The sequence below is a fragment of the Lepisosteus oculatus genome, chromosome 6 (assembly GCF_040954835.1).
Source record: "Lepisosteus oculatus isolate fLepOcu1 chromosome 6, fLepOcu1.hap2, whole genome shotgun sequence".
NCBI lineage: Eukaryota > Metazoa > Chordata > Actinopteri > Semionotiformes > Lepisosteidae > Lepisosteus > Lepisosteus oculatus.
In genome coordinates, this window is record NC_090701.1 from 26,158,606 (window position 1) to 26,175,083 (window position 16,478).

Consider the following 16,478-nt stretch of genomic DNA (forward strand, 5'->3'; position numbering starts at 1 on the left):
GTCTGTGCTTGGTGGAGGATCCACGCTGCCATCTGAGGGATTATAATCAAATGCCTCAAAATCATAATCCGAAGGTTTGATAACACTGCCTTGTACCACTTCAAATAGCACCATAGTGGTCAGACACTCTCACCATCCACATTTTCATCATGACACTGGGAAAGCAACACATCAGGTGTGAAAGCACAATTTTGTGTTCAGCAGTATGATGTTGTGGTAGGCAGTTTAAGAAGGGGCTGCAGTTATAGCCTATCTGCCTCTAGAGACCGCTATATAACACTCGACTTCATTATTGGAAAACTGGGGTTGAGAATTTCATTTTCTCGTGTACCTTGTGTTTGGTGATTGAAGGTTACGTGGGTTGCAAGTAGTGATTGGGGTTTCCAAGTACTGACTGTCCTGAATAGGCCTGAGATGAACCCTGCTGGACATTGAGGGTTTTAGTGTCCTTGGGATCGTCCTGGTTAAGGGTAGGGTCTGTCACAGACGTGTTTTGATGAACTGAATGGTATGTTCACATCTTCTGTTTGTACGCAGTTATGCTGTATGTGTGTAAGGTCTCCAGAATTGCACCTCATTAAAGAGACATTAAATTGAGATCTACTGTAGAGATACTTTTTTGGGCTCTTTTCTGTGGTTTGCCCATTTTGCATTATGTTTTATTATATAATAGCTAGCATTATGTCATGATACAGGCAGGTAATGCAGGCAAATAAAATCCAGTAAAGATTAAAAAATAATGATAACTTTATTTATGGCTGCCCTGGAGCAGTCATTAGTCTCCCTACCTTATTCACTGGGTGCACCCTGGAGTTAATAATTACCCACTGAGCAAGTGTGCTGGGGCATTAGGGTGTGTGAGGGAGTTTTGCTTGCTGGCAATCAGTAATGAGATTTGTATGGGGGCAGCCGTTGTGAAAGAGGACAATATCCTCTTCCTGTCGCATGGAGTGATATGGTCATGTGACAGAGGACAGGGCAAAGATATGGTGCTTTGTTTCCCAAGTTTGATAGGACTGGAAAAAAAATCCAAGTAATTTCCTTTTAAAGTAAGCAAACTAACTGCAGCAGCAGTGTCCTGCCTCTGTTTACGGCGCTGAGCGGCTGACCGGGGCTCGATGGACTTCCTGTTAGACGTCAAGGTGAGTGACTATAGCCAGGATGTGGATTCAGTGAGAGCAGCCCAGAACTTGTCTGTCTCGCAGCATGAAAAGCTCAACAAACTGTTAACCCACTCCAATATAAAACGTTCAGATTAGCTGGAAGAAAAGTGATAGTTTCAGCAGCAGCTTGGAAGTTATGCAGACACAGTGCAAAAGAGATGAATGCTGGATCTGTACTTGAGATTGAGTTTTGGGGTTACTAGAAGTAGCTTTTATGCTTAATAGAGAGTGGCTATCCTGGCAGTTTCCAGACTGCAGTGACGAGCTGAGCAGATGGCAGGAAAATGGAGGTGTGGAGGATAAGGAGGGCGGTAGATCATAAGATACTAGGATAGACTTATGAAGGTGACAGGTAGTCGGGGAGACGCTGTGTGCAAGTATTATACAGAGGTCTCCTCTTCCTATTATCAAACAAGGCAAAGTGGCACTTTGAAGTTCTGCTGAAGTTCTTGTATGATACTTCTGCATTTTTATCCCTATGCAAGTTTTTTAGGGAGGTAGACACTATGACCCTGACCTAGAGAAACACATGCTTGAAGGTACTGTAGTCACATTTTTGTATTTAAATAGCATTTGACTATTTAAAGTGTCAATTAAACTGAGACCTGAGGAACAGGTTAACTTGTACTTATCATCTGTCCAAGAGCATGACAGTGACTCTGAAAGTGCCGCAACCCTGCAGGCACCTGGGAAGTCACAGGGAGGTCTGTGTCATTGGGAGTCAAAAGAGCTGACTAGCCCCACTGCCTTCAGCAATGATAATGTTATGAAAATAATTAGACAAATGAGAGGAAGTTTGCTATTAGAGGATTGGTTGAGCATTTCGTCCAGCCATTTCTTGAAAGAAGCCAGCATATCAATTGCACCAATGTGTGTAAAAAAGTGGCTCCTGTTCTCTGATTAAATACACTTTCCACAGTTTCCTCCTGTGTCCTCTGGTATGTATTTCACTGTTTCACCGTTGAATTTGAATAAGTTCTTTGAGTTGACTTTTCTTGTTTCTCTAAATATTTAACTTGGGTCCCCTCACATTCTTTTCTGCTCAAGTCGAAAAACTATTTGGTTCTCTTAGCATGGCAGTGGTGTACATCTGTGGATGTGAATCTGGTCATCTATTCTCTGAATTGATTTAGTGAAGCAATGTTTTTTGTAATGCATTGACTGGGAATCTGCACAATATTCTAAATGAATTCTTACCAGTACATTGCATAATTTGAACATCTCTTCAACTTCTGTGCTTTTAACTATACATCCTATCATTTTATTTGCCGGGGGGGACTCCAGCAAGTTATAGCTGACCTCTATTAGGATGTGGGCTTTTAAACACTGTTACGAATTGCAGTAAATGAATTGAGATATTTCTTGTACTTGGCCTTAATAAATTATACACTATCCGTTGTGTGCAGGTAATTCACGAAGGGAACAGCAGATAAGGTTATTGTTGACTTTCATTTCTCAGAGAATTGATTGCACTTCCAGGTCCCATACCCCTCACTCCCCCTTTCATCATGGGATCTGGCTGACAGTGTTCAGGCATGTGCTGTAGTATTATGAGGACTAGCTCCGTCAAGCTCTGTGTATTTACAGTGAAGGGTGAGAAGACAGAATGCTTCTGGCTTTGGACCATCTTGACTGTTTACCTACATCAAGGAAACTGCCCTCTAAATTCTGGACTTACGTTACGTACCTTTTTATGGGTGGGGGGTGTTTTCATAGCAAGAATTAGGAAGCTTCTTAACATATCTGTCCTTGGGCTGTTTACATGAAAAGAGGAAAAGAGCCCTTATTTTCAAGAGACTTTTGTGTGAATGCTGCAGTTGAACTGTGGCCAGAGCTCATATACTGACTACAGGGAATAGGGGATGCAATAAAACTGCTTCATACAGTAATTCACACTGATCTGTAGCTATTGTGAAGAATAGAGATATGTGAATTCATATATCGATGAATATACATCCTGTGAAAGATTTAGCAACCAATAGCAGTGTCCTGATCCAAGCTTTAAGCTAGCTGGACTCTTGAGTCCCTGAATTCCTCATCAGCTGCCACCTCTGTGTGCTAGAGTAATAAGTGCAGCTTGAGGGGCTTGGGGACACAGTCCAGCCCCTGCCGAAGCCACATGTTAACAGTTGAGTTGCCTGTTCAGTGTGATCCGGGCCTGAAGGGAGGAGGATTGCACTGTGGAGGTCGTGCTGTACCTGTAAAATCTGCCCATGCAGCTTGGCTGGATGAATGAGGACTCCGTGCTTTCTGAAATCTCTTTTGCAGAAATTGAAAAATTAGGTAACAAAGATCTGAAAAATACAAACATTGAGCCGGCTGACCGCTTTAGTGCACTGTAGCATCTGATTGCAATTTGAATATCACCCTTTTGAATGAAAACCTGTAATTAATTCTTTCCTGTTTGCTTAGTTGAACAGTACACATACTTGAACAATAAACCTGTCTTCTGATATCATAATTTACTCTATGAACAAGGGCAGTGTGGTGACTACACCCTGCTGACAGTGAAGAAAAAGTAGCTGTTTGGTTTTTATGAATGTATAGATGGGAGCCATCATTTCTGTGATTAAATGGCAAAAGTGGATTAACTATGGAAATGACAGCTTTAAAGGCAGGTAGAGAAGACCCTTAACAGTTTATTGTGGAGCATTTCTGGTATCCATAGTTGTAGTTCATTCTTGTTTGCCCCTAAAGGTTGAAGACTGCGAAACCGCCTTCCTTGATTAATTTATAGTGGGTCACCTCTGGGGTCTTATGCTCTTGTTGTCTTTACTTAACTAAACATTCTGGTGCTTTACAACCCGTCAGCAGACGACTTTCAACCTTCCCCAGCTTGGCACACCTCCCAGATGCTGTGCCAGCCCCAGTGCTGAGGTGGAAGAGAGGGAGCAGGAGGGAAGGAGGGCTGGAGATGAGAAGACATTACATTTCAGTTTCTGTAGTGTAATAAAGCCATAAAGAGAGCTATAAAAAACTTAATGGTAAATATTGACTCAGAGAATGCTGCTGAAATTTAACAAGATTCTCCCGTAGTTCCTGGTTTCATATTCATTTTTTCTGCTGCATGACTCACTGTGAAGAAATGAGAGGCTATGTGTATTAACGCACCACTGTTCCAGCCCTGCAGTCTGCTCACGAACTCTGATGAGATGTCTATGCCTCAAACTACAATTCCAACAACACCTTAGCCACTGTTCTTCGTGAGATATTAGCAAGTTGAGCAGTCTTCGTTACTGGGGCTTCTGCCGAACATGTCCCAATAATGACCTTCTCTCTTCTTTTGGTAGCCAAAATAATGGGCAAGTGGGCTTGCCCAGCATTTTTATCTATGACCCTAAGCATGATGGGATGTTAATTGCTTAATTAACTCAGGAGTCACACCTCTGCAGAAGCACTTTGAATCCTTTATTTACTCAAGTGTTTCCTTTGTTTTGGCAGTTACCTGTATATAAATACAAAAAAACATAATGTTTATTTAGAAATGTTTAAAGTGTTAACTTATGCTACTGTTTGAAATGTCAAGTAGTTTTTTTTATTGCTAAACCTTTCAGGTGAAAGAGCTAAAACACAGTATCACACAGTGGTGAGATGAGCCTCAGCGCAACACTGAACAAGAGGGCGAATTCATGCTCGGTGTTTGAGCTGGATTTTAAAAGCTGATGCAGACCCTGCGATGTAATTTCGAAGGAGGATCTATAAGGATGGAATGTCTTAACTATTCTGCTTCTGTGATTTGTGTTGAGCGTTTGGCAGTGTTCAGAAGTTCAGAGTACTTAGGTGTGTGGTACACATTCTGATATTTGTCAAAATGGGTTTCTTTACACCAAGGCTGAGGAACAAGAACATGCACTGATTTCTGATGGAACAAAACATTTACTGTACCTATACACAGCCATACTGCGTCTGCCAGAGGCAGTAACCTGAATGGAGGAGATTTAGAAAGGAGGAGCCCCCAGAAATATTTCCTTTCCCCGTCTCATTTTTTAACTTGGTCCTTTATTCTCTGTACATGGGAATTCTGTTCCCTGATGTGCACATACCTACAAACACAGTTCCTTGCACAGGCCTGTTCATGTTTTTCCATTGTCAAGCGTTTCCATAATGTCGAGGGTTAATGATGATGACTTCAGTCTGATCACGCACAGCACTTGTCTAGCTGGGAGGAGTGTAACTCTCTACAGTAGTTTTTACTTACTAGTGACAGTAATGTGAGGATGTTAGGAGTTTCAGTTGCATCCTTTCCCATCAATTTTATTCCACGATCCTGAAGGACACACCTCCGTACTGGCTCGATTGGTGTATTTGCTACTTATTCATCTGTTCTGGACACTCAAGTTTTGGCAAGAGGGACCTTGTGGGAAGAATAAGTAATTAGTGAAATTATTTCAATCCTTGTTGCTTTGAGGAATTTTTTTTTCTGTAATCACAGCCTAGAAGGGGCTGTGATCTACATTAGCTGATTTAGCTATTCATAATATTTAGTTTAAAATGTGATATTAAATCTCCTGAACTTACACACAAGAACTTTCAAAAGTCACCGTTCAGAACTCAGGAATAATTTTCTTTTACAACTGATGTTACAAATGATGGGTGAAGTTTTCAGGCTAGTCACCAAATGCCCTAGGAACCTGAAATGTAGCTGAAATATTGTACATTCACAGAAAAAGTAGTAGATGGTGCCAGTTCTTTTTGGTATTTTGATTGAAATAATGGCACTGTTGTACAGTAGGTGAAAAATGTGGGTTTTTCATGAGAGTTTTTAGTTTCTATTGATTAAAACCAAACACATAGCGATCTGTAACGGTGTTTGTCCTTTCTCTGTCTTTGGGTTTAATGGAAAAATAAAGCTTTCCTTTTTTTTGATACAGGTGTATTACTAGCACTGCTCTCATATTATGTTGGCCATGATTAAGGTTGTTATGCGGTCCCTGAATCAGAACAAATGCACAGTACTCTCACTCAGAAGACCACGAATAAGCATCTGAATAGTGCATACTGTGTGTAGTATGTAGTACACTGTATTGCTATACGATCAAAATCTTAGTTATGTAGCTTTCTGCAGTGTTCAGAACTCGGGGACCATCTGTACCCTTGTTTATTTGTTCTTTGGATTCATATTTCTTGCCACTGCTTTTGCCTGATGTACTGTATGACTTTGTTTTGGCAAACCGTAAAAAAACCTTTGGCCACCAATATTTTTGTGGCCAATAGAGATATGGTATGGAGACAGACAGAGAGATTTTTCCTCTAGAAACCCCTGCCTGAATTTTTCACTGGGTAGAGGGTGAAGTACAGTTGAAAAGTGATGAAGGAGACCTGTGGTGAAAAGATAAGAGACACTGCAGACATTGTTAGCGACGTTGCAGTCCTGAAGCGGAGCTTTCAGTGTTTTATTTGTCCCTTTCTGTGTGTTGTATGAGGTGGTACTTTCTCTGTAGGCCTGCACTGTCCTGCTCTGTGTGCCTGTGTGAGTCGGTGGGTTTCTCTTCCGGGTGTAGGTCGAACCGGTCATCTTCTGCGAGTGTGTGTTGGCTTGTCTCCCAGAAGAGCGTGACCCTCTGGGGTGAGGAGAGAAAGCAGGTCACTCTGCCAGCGAAGACGTGCTCTCGCTCCACGTTTCCTTTGGCTTGGGAGACCGAACACTCGCTCCTCACTTTCTGACCTTGGGGGCAGACGGCACACGCAGCACTTTGCATCATCCCCGGAGACTTCCTCCGCTCTCAATACTATTTATAGGCCAGGCGTTTGCCACAGCAAAGACCTGAACAAGGTGGTTTTCAAAAGGTTTTGAACAAGATTGTTTTCAGGCTTTCTTTCTCAAAACCTTGGTTGGGGGAAAAAGTATCCATTGCATTGCTGATTTCTATGCTTGCTTTCATTACAGAGATTGAGATTTCAAGCAGTTCCTGTTTGTACTTTTACTTTGGAATGAACAGCATTTCACTTTTGATTTATAAAACGGGTATGATTTAAGCCTTCTTGTGTTTAAGGGAATGGCCTTCACTTTCACTGACTGTCTGAAAAAAGGAGATTGCTTTACTTAAAATGATTACAAAGGGACTTGATTCAAGACTGAATAATCTTTGTCGACCCCACAGTCCTCTTCAGAATCGATAGTGTAACGTGAACAGGAACATGGGAAAGTGCATTCGACCAGGTGGCACTTCCTTACGCAAAGTGTTGTAGGAGTCTGGCACAAGTGTACCCAGCCAAGATGTAGAGAGTGACATTCTTATTTACTTCCTGAAAGAACTGGTGAGATCTGCGGCTCAATCTGCTGCCACTGAAGTTGTTTTGCTCTTGAAATACATCACTGAGTCCCAGTTGGACTGGGCTACTACTGTGCCCGTAGGTCTGTGGCTGGAGAGTACTGAGCACCATCTTGATCCTGATCCCGGAGGTCCAATTTATCTTCAGGTTTTCATTCCCACTGGACTCTTAGCCTGGATCAGTTTGTCACGGGCTTGAAGGTCTTTGAAGAGGTCAGGATCACCTGCAGATACTCTTTATCTACTGTAGGTCCAGAGTGTGGAGCCAAGGTTCATGCATTGTGTTTCATTTAAAGGGTTTTTACATCCACCTTCCTCACCCCTTAAAGACATGCAGTATAGGTTCAGTTGGTTACTTTACAGTGTCCGGTGTGGGCGTTTTTAGAGGTATTAATAATTGGTGTGGGGGGGGGCATACATCTGTTGCTCCCGAGTACTCAAATTAATCAGACCCCTAATAGACTTAATAACAGGTTTCATTTGAATTGTGTATTTGTTTCCAGTTCCAAAACATGTTGGTGCCTGCCTTTTAAATATTGGATTTCATAAGTAACTTAAGATCTCTAGTCTTTAAGTAGGAAAAAGGGTTTGCAAAGGTGTTCCAGCCAAGGAGCTTGTTGGGTCAGTTATGGATTCACTTAAGTAAAGAGTTCAGTTGCTATGAAAACCATCCGGTGTGTGGGTCCTCAGCACCAGGATTGGGAAGCCCTGTTCTAGAAGACTGCTTGGGTCAAAGCCCTGTAGCACCGCAGGATGTGTTGGAGATGCTTCGCTGAGTTTCTGTGCTTTGTAAATGCTTTAGGAATAGTGTATTAATCCACCCTGTTGTGCCATAATGCTTAAATCTGCTCTTTATCAGAGGTTTGCAGTCCTGACTCTGAAGGCTACAGAGCCTTCTGGTTTTTCTCTCCAGCTGAGCTCTGGATGACTTAATTGGATAAATTGTTTTCTTAATGAGCACACGTTAACATATTCTTCAGATCTCTGCTCATTGACTATTTATGCAAGAGCTAGATGAGTGTGAGGGGGGTATGGGGATGTGTGAGGTAGAAGGGCCAAGTTCAAAATGTTTTTCAAATCGAAAAGACTCAGATTTCCTTTTGCTCCAGACCCGTAATTATTTTGTCTGCAGAGAAGCTACGGTGGTCAGTAAAGGACAAACAAAAGGGCATCACAACCAGGACAGTTTTTGTCTGAATTAATTAAAGTATTGGGCTTCATTGGTCACTACGATGACCATGGATTGCCCTCCTCTGGGACGTATTCCTAACTATAGCAACAGCCAGCTGGATTGGTTAATACCTTAGAAGCGATTGAAATTTCTGGGTGTGAAGACTGCAAAAAAAAGATCACTTTTTTTTCCCCATTATCCAAGCTATCTTGGACCGAGAAGAGCAGCAATTTTTATTTAATTTTTATCTAATTACACTTTGTAAACATTCAGTTACTACTGACTTTTTAAACATTAGACTCACTAGCAAGGTTTAAGACTCTTCCTCCCTTGTTTGGTCCCATAGCCAGGGAGAACATGTTGTGTTTCAGTGGGAGTGCTGGCTGTAGGGCACTGGCAGGGAGAGTGAGGAGAGAAAAATCACTTCAGTCAATATTCACAAGGGGAAGTCAAAGTGCTGTGATGAATGGGATCTATTGTTAGTCAGGTTAAATACGTTTGTCCTTAACGTTTACAAAAAGAGGGACCTGGAGATCGCAAGAAAAAAATGGAGTTTATCTGAGTTTGTAATCAGTGCTGAGGTCCATGAACACGCAGGGCCCGGAGATAGTGAGCTGATTAAAGCATCACGGGACTCACTGCAGGTCTGCTGTCAAGGAGAGCTGTGTGTTTGGTGTTGAAAAGCCCCAGGTAGGGCACTGGGAGACACACAGGCACTGTGCTAACTACAGTGGCAGCACTGTTCAATCCACTTGACTGCTGTCCATTTGCAATGAGCCAGGTAAGTTGCTCTCCATTTAAATCTTGAAATCAGAAGTTGGAAAGGAAGTGCGTTGCTCCAAGGATCTGGTTCAAGAGTCTTGTTATTGCCCTTCAAAAAATCCTCTGTTCAGGAATTAACTGTACTGAATTGTTGCTGTGGGTACTGGCTCACCAGGATCATTCAGGAAAAAGCTGAGGTTACTAGGATCAGCAGCACTAGCTGCCCGAAGAGCAAGATGTTCTGTCTTCACTCCTTTGGGTCCTTTATACTGGATTTCTGGTTGATGAGCCCCTGAGTCGGGGTTTCGGATCCTGGGGAGGAAGCTCTGGACTCTCTCGGGACGCTACTGGTGCCAGGCCATTGTCGTCTTCTTCTCTTCCCATCTGCAGATGTTTCCTTCTGGCGAAGCCCTGGTACTATAGCTGGAGTCTGTTTTGGGTCTTGCCTGCTGACAGAACTTTTTATCGTGAAGAACAGCTCCCTCCACACAATGTTAACTCTCCTGATTTTAGCTGTACTGCCTTTTGGGCTGTCAAGCTTTAACAGTGCACCCCTGACTTTTACAGCATCGAAAGAATTCATCCTTGTGAACTGCTGGCTCTTACACTTAATGTGAAAAAGTACTCAAACAGTTTCTTACCAAAGATTTGTAGTTTTGACTTTGACCTCACTTGGGGCATTTCCATTTTTGGTAAGAGAACTGTGCAAGGGACTTCAAATTGAATCAAGTTGATGGCAGTTGGTTTCCAGCATCGTCTCATGCCCAGTTGCAGCAGGTACAGCATAAGAGATCAGAGGAATTTTTAACGCATTGGTGTGCATCAACTTTAAGATCTGATTCCTGGGGCTCCTGCGTGGCTTGGAAACTGAGATTTTTTTTTTAATCTATAGAAACTGAGTAAAATTGCAAAGAAAACCCGAAACTGACCATGGGTCTTTTTGCAGTAAAACATTATGGAGTGATAATACACCTGAAAAGGAAAGAAATAAAAAAATAGAGGTCTCATTGCCAAAAAAAAGAAAACCATTTATGAATAAATGAAGGTTCTGTCTTTTGTCCTCCCTTTGAAATCAGGTCTTGGATGTTTGTAAGAGGAGCTCTTGAGCTCTTGATTGCATGAGGATTAGGACACTATTAACTGTTTGTCGATATCAGAAGGCTGCGAGATGGGAAGGCAGCAGTTTCATCTGGGGTCAATATTTAATCAACAATTTCATATTGCTGTGTAAATCTCTTAAGCTGCTGATTTGTTTCCATGTAGACCAGGTGTATGCAGGGTAATAGAGAGCTCTCTTTAGATAATGTAAAGTGGTATCTTTTAAGAAAAGATATTGACCAGATTACTTTCAGCTGCAGTGTTTCTTCTGGCGATGCTTGTTCTGGTCACAAGCAGCTTGGGCCTGGGTAACCTTTCTTTTGTGCTGTAGACCACAAGAGCTGACATATTTATACTGTAGGTCACCTTGAAAATCACCAGTTTCTAAAGACCTGCAACAACTTACTGTACCTGTGATCAGGTGCACTGGTTATTTTTTAAGAAAAGATCATTCGGAATCTAAATCTGAAGACGCTTCAGACCTCAAGGACTGGAGTTCTCTTAATTGAGTTAATGAGGGAGTGTCTTAGTTAATAAAAATTTAACAACCTATTCTACAAAGAAAGAATATTATTGTGACCCATGAGCTCTCCAGTGACGGGGCTGGACACTCTTGCTGCAGAATGTCCACAGGTTACTTTAATATTGCATTTTTTTTCGTAGTCTTTCATAGCTATCTGGGTTGGTGATATATTTTCTCCCAGTGGGATTTAGCTTTTAGTGGGTTTACAGTTACTGTGCCGACGGCAGCAAGCAAACACGTTGCTGTCATTACCTGCTGCCCTTCAGATGCAGTGTCTGTGCCAGTATGGACCCACAGTCCTGCCTGGGGGTGGAGGGATCCCCAGCTGATCTCCCCAAGATCTCGGGAGCTGGGATACAGTAGACAGAGTTTAGTGTAGGACTCAAAATGCTTCACTGGAGAGTTTTCAGCTCTTAAGCAAGTTGGAGGGTGCCCTTTAACTCTCGCAATTCATAAGTAACAATATCACAAACTCCTGAGTTGTAAAATATACGTGCACATATTCCAGTCGAGCAGTTTCTTAGTTTAATTAAGGCTTTGAATAAAGATAACCTATAAGCTGCAATGAAAACCAGCAGGTGTGCTCACCTCCAGGACCAGGATGAGAGTCCCTGGTGTAAATGACCTCAAGCCGCATGCCTTGTGCAACGTCAGGGCTTGTACAAAGAATCTAGAAGAGCTGGATTCAACTCATCGGAATTTAGTGGGCAGTGAACAGGTTGTCATTGGGATCTAGGTCATTCAGTTCCTCCCTTTGCTGTAGAGATGGATTTGCTGTAGAAATGTTTCTATTAAAAAATGTACAGCAGTGATATTCTGTAATATGGTTAGCCTTATATCCTTATACTCCTGAAATGAATCATGTCTCCTCTCCTTTTGTGGACCTGTAAGAAAGTGCAAGTAATGCATCAAGAGAAAGCATTACAAATTTAGTTTTATTCCAATTTGTGTAAATGCCAGAATGCAAAGAGTTAAGGAAGTATCCTTACAGACAACAGTGTGCTACTTGTTGGCAGGCTTGCACTTGAGCAGCTGCTACAATAAGGGGGAAAGTGTCAGTGCTGAGGACTCACTGTAGCTTGGCCTATGTAGAATTCATTACTTTCTAGAAGTCCTTTCTGTCTGTGCAAGGGACAGAAGGGCCTGACCATTCTACCCACCACTTATTAGTTTAATTATTTGAAATGGCTTTAGAAAATGAAGTGATATTCTTTTGGTCTTTTAATCTGTCTGGAGCGTTAGGTAGACTGTATGGGTAACTGAGATCACTTGTGCTCATCTTCATTATCTGTAAAGAGAACAAGTACTACTCTTGAGTAGACTATATGACTTTGACAGCATTTCATCCTGGTTCTTTATTTTTTATTTTTTTAACCCCAATTGAATTCCCCTAAGCTTCTATCCAAGACCTGCTGAAATAATCATACAACTAGAATGATTCCTACAGCCCCACCTTCATATAAACAGGAGAGGGTTCTCTTTGCTATCTAACAGGTGCTTCCAGTCTTCATTTCTGATTTTTTTTTTTATTCCCCTGATTTCTCCTTACAAAGTTCCTTTTAAAAGTGGTATTAAAATCCTCTTACACGGGACTTGTGCTCTCTCTGAGAGAAGTGAAACAACAGGTATCTTTTCTGGAATTTCCCTCTGAATTGAAGCATAACAATTGTCCTGAAAATGAAGAATCTAAACATCTTTTCCTTGCTGCTGTTCACCCTTATCACAGCTTCTTAGGAAGAAACATGAATGACTAAATAAGCTCCATTTAAGAAATCTTGACTGGTGTGCACAGCTCACAGCTGCCCTTGTCGGCTTGAAATAGTGGACCTCTTCAATGCAGTGATAAGCGTTACAAACACAGAAGTGACTTTGTTACAGAGCTGCCATTGCAGACACTGCAAAGGTGGTAATACATTTTATCAGTGCGTTTTTTCTCAAAACATCAAGGAGCTATGTAATAGTACTTTCATTCAGCATAGATAAAACAAAAGCACTAAAATGACTAAAACCAAGAGTAAAACAAATTTGTCTATTGGAAGGTGCAGCAAGAAGATCTTTTTGCAAATGCTGTCTCTAATGAAATGGGACAGTTAGTTCTGCAAAGATGAAGCTGTAACACAGGAGGCTCTATTACTCATCATTCTACACATGATGAAAATCTTATTATAGAGTCCACAGATTGATTAGAAACTACATAATCTCACTCTGAAGTAGAGAACAGATTTTCATTGCAGCATCTGGCTCCTATTTCAAAGAGTAACACAGCATTTACAAATGTCAGGGTTGCCCCCTTGTGTTCATGCACAGCATCATCTTTTACTTCGAGCTTCTTTTACATTTGCAGCTCCAGAAGAGCGTTTTCGCTTTCTCACATAATGCCAACCAAGTAGAGAAAAGGCTGGCTTCTGTCATCTTAGTCGCATCATCTAGGCGCCCTTCATTTTCACATGGGGAGCCTGGAGAGAGCAGTCTGTCTTGGGGTTCAGAGAAGCCGTGGTGATGAAGGCCCAGGCTTGGCACAGACGGGACCCGTGTCCCCTCCTCCCTGGCCTGGGGTTGCCGTCCTGCAGGGCTCTGTGCTGCTGTGAGCAGAGCCTTGTGTCCTGCGTGCTGGGGGTTCGGCTCTCTCCTTCTGTGCGCCAGTCAGTGGTCCTGCTCACTGTCCCCCTCCTCTTTCCTGCCCAGCCGGAGCCGGATGCAGCGTCCCCGCGGAGTCCCCGGCCGGAGGAGGAGGAGGCTGACCTGAACAAGGCCCTGGGAGTGGAGCGATTTGAGGAGATCCTGCACCTCGCCCCCCGCGCCCCCGAAGACCTGCACCGCAGCTACAACGAGGAGGACTTTGAGTGTGAGTCTGCTCTCTGACAGGCCTGCAGGGGCACATTGGCCACAGTGTGGATTTTCACTGTTCCCAAAAATAGTCTGCGCTGGCTGAGTGCGCCGGAAGTGCTTTTTCACGTTTGAACTGTAGGTGGCAGCAACGCATCTATTTCAGGTGCCACTCTGACAGGTCGGCTCTTGTTGATATATGACCCCATACAACCATGTGCTCAGACACGGATCACAAGTGTGGCATTTTATAAAGTATATAAATTATATGTAATAGAATATGACATTGAGTTGGCATGACCCTTGTGGGCCAAATTCCTACCAGTTTTTTTCCTACTATTTTTGTAACTGGTAAACTGGTAAAAGGTGAAGTAATACAGCTGAATACAAATGCTTTATTTTATCAGTTACAAAAATAGTTGGTTCATTTGTATAACTAGGATTAGTGGTAAACTCCCATTCCAGAAGGCTTGTTCTGGATTCCATAATTCCTGCAAGGGGTGAGGAGAGGGCTGATCTTGTTAAATCTGAAGTCTCTCTTGTCTGCTGAGACACTCTCCCCCTGTCCCGCACTCCAGACCACCGCCATTCCTCTCACCACATCCACCACCCCCTGTCCACACACCTGTCCTCCGACGGGCGGAAGAAGAAGAGTGGGAAGAGGAGGAAGGGTGGTAGCCGGAAGCGGCCGGCTGCAGGGGGCAGCGCTCCCACCATCGAGGAGGGAGAGGAGGAGGAGGAGGACGACGACGAGGAGGAGCCCAGCAGCCCCGTGGATGGAGAGAAACCCACTCCTGACACAGATACTGAGCCTCAGCCACTGGAGGAGGCAGTTCAGGTGCATACAGACGCTCTGCCCTTAACGCTCAGCCAGCCTGGCTCCTGTAGCTCCTTGTCCGGCAGTCGCAGGTGTTTACCACTGTCCAGACATGTATCCAGCAGCCACACAATACAGCTCTGAACTCAGCTTGCCAGTCAGCCTGCAGGGGAGTCTGGTACGGTAATGCCTTGTGAGTCTGCTAGAGGATCCACAGTGACGGAGTCGAGGAGCTTAGGTATTGTACAGTGCACTGACGCACACCTGCTTAGCCCTGGCCAGTCCAGTCCAGCATCCTGCAGTACAGTGTCTCACAAAAGTGTTCACCCTGTGATTCCAATAATGCCCTGCTTTGTAGAATTACAAAAGAAAAGAATTATTTTAATCAAAATTCAAACAGAATACTTTTAAGGGCTGAAAGGATATTCAGCAGTCTAACAGGTACAGATGTATTTTTCTAAAATCATGAGAGCCACAATTTTTATTAAATACTGGTCAGCTAATTGTGTGACTTGACAAAGTTTGTGTGCACTTAAAGTGATTTAAACTTCCAAAACTGAAGAGGGTGAATACTTATTTAATTAACATATTTAAGGTTTTTTTATCTGCACTTCATACTGACATTCAATATATTTCACTTATAAAGGTGTTTGTTTGGAGAATTCAACATTTGCTTACAGCTAGTCAGATATTCAGTTTTTAAAATAATCCATTCAAGTATCCATCCATCCGTTTTCTAACCTGCTTATCAAGTAGAGGATGACGGGTGGGTAGCTGGAGGCTATTCCAGCAAACACTGGGTGTTAGGCAAGTTACACACTGGATGGGACACCAGTCCATTGCAGGGAACATACAGAAACACACACAGTCACATCAGGGCCAATTTTACAGAAGCCATTTAATCTACTAAAATGTTTTTAGGACTATGGGAGGAAATCCATGTGATCACAGGGAGAAAACAGACTCCATACAGATAGCACCCCAGGAGTTGAGCCCAGGGCTCCAGAGCTACTAGGAATCAAAATATTTGATTCTTAAAATAGCAAGCAGTTTAGAAGTGCTTTTAAGTATGTGCAGTAAAAACAGGTTGCGGGTGCTTATGCAATTTGGTATTTAAAACAAAAGTGTGATAAGGATCATGCATTGGTGTCAATTGCCACCATCCACAGTAAGTGGAGTGCAGTGAGTCTTATTCTTGGTGTCCTTTCTGAACTCAGGCATCTTTAAACGCACCCAGACACTGTCTGCTTCTCGGCCTGCGCACACACGTAATGTGGCTTTGCCGTGTCCTTCACTGATGTGCGGGTTCCTCTTTAGTTCTTTCTTTCAGAGGATGACACCCTCCAATCTGACTCCACGCCCAGGAAGATGGGCCTGGCACCCCCCCGGAAGCTGGAGATTGTACCCATCTCTGCCTTGGACGAGACGGGCACTCACCCTGAGGATGCCACATCAACAGAGTGAGCACTGCTCCCCACACTTTATTCCTCAAAATTCTCTACCCACGCCTTGTCTGTCTCCATACTGATCCCTGTGCTCAAAGTCAACAAGCTTTATTGGCGTGACCGATGAAACGATGAATTACAGGGTTACCAAAGCAATAACTATTATCTGACAGGCTGACTCCCTGTTGCTCTGGCTGTGACAGGAGATCATGTACTGGTTTCCTCTCTCCTCATGCGGTAGGATTGGAAGCTGTTCTGATTCTGGCAGGTGTGACAGTTCTAAGAGTGGATTTATTTTAAGGACGAATGTTTGACTAATCCCTGATAATGTCTTGCAGCAGGAAGTGCATCTGCCTTTGCTTATTCTTGATGGCAGTAGGAGCACAGCCTGTTCTCTCTGG

At 43.0% G+C, this 16,478-nt stretch overlaps 1 protein-coding gene across 9 annotated transcripts in view; it reads left to right on the plus strand.

The window, feature by feature from the left end:
• The window catches only part of slc4a2a (solute carrier family 4 member 2a), a 107,152-nt gene that overhangs the window by 62,125 nt on the left and 28,549 nt on the right, over positions 1-16,478 (plus strand). For 8 of the 9 annotated variants that reach the window (XM_015354528.2, XM_069191113.1, XM_015354529.2 and 5 more), the window contains 3 exons: positions 13,675-13,834; positions 14,394-14,653; positions 15,950-16,092. In XM_015354528.2, coding sequence (XP_015210014.2) covers positions 13,675-13,834; positions 14,394-14,653; positions 15,950-16,092 — 563 coding nt within the window. Of the gene's footprint in view, positions 1-964; positions 1,143-13,674; positions 13,835-14,393; positions 14,654-15,949; positions 16,093-16,478 lie in introns of those variants that run through there. The other variant, XM_015354530.2, reaches the window with a different exon arrangement.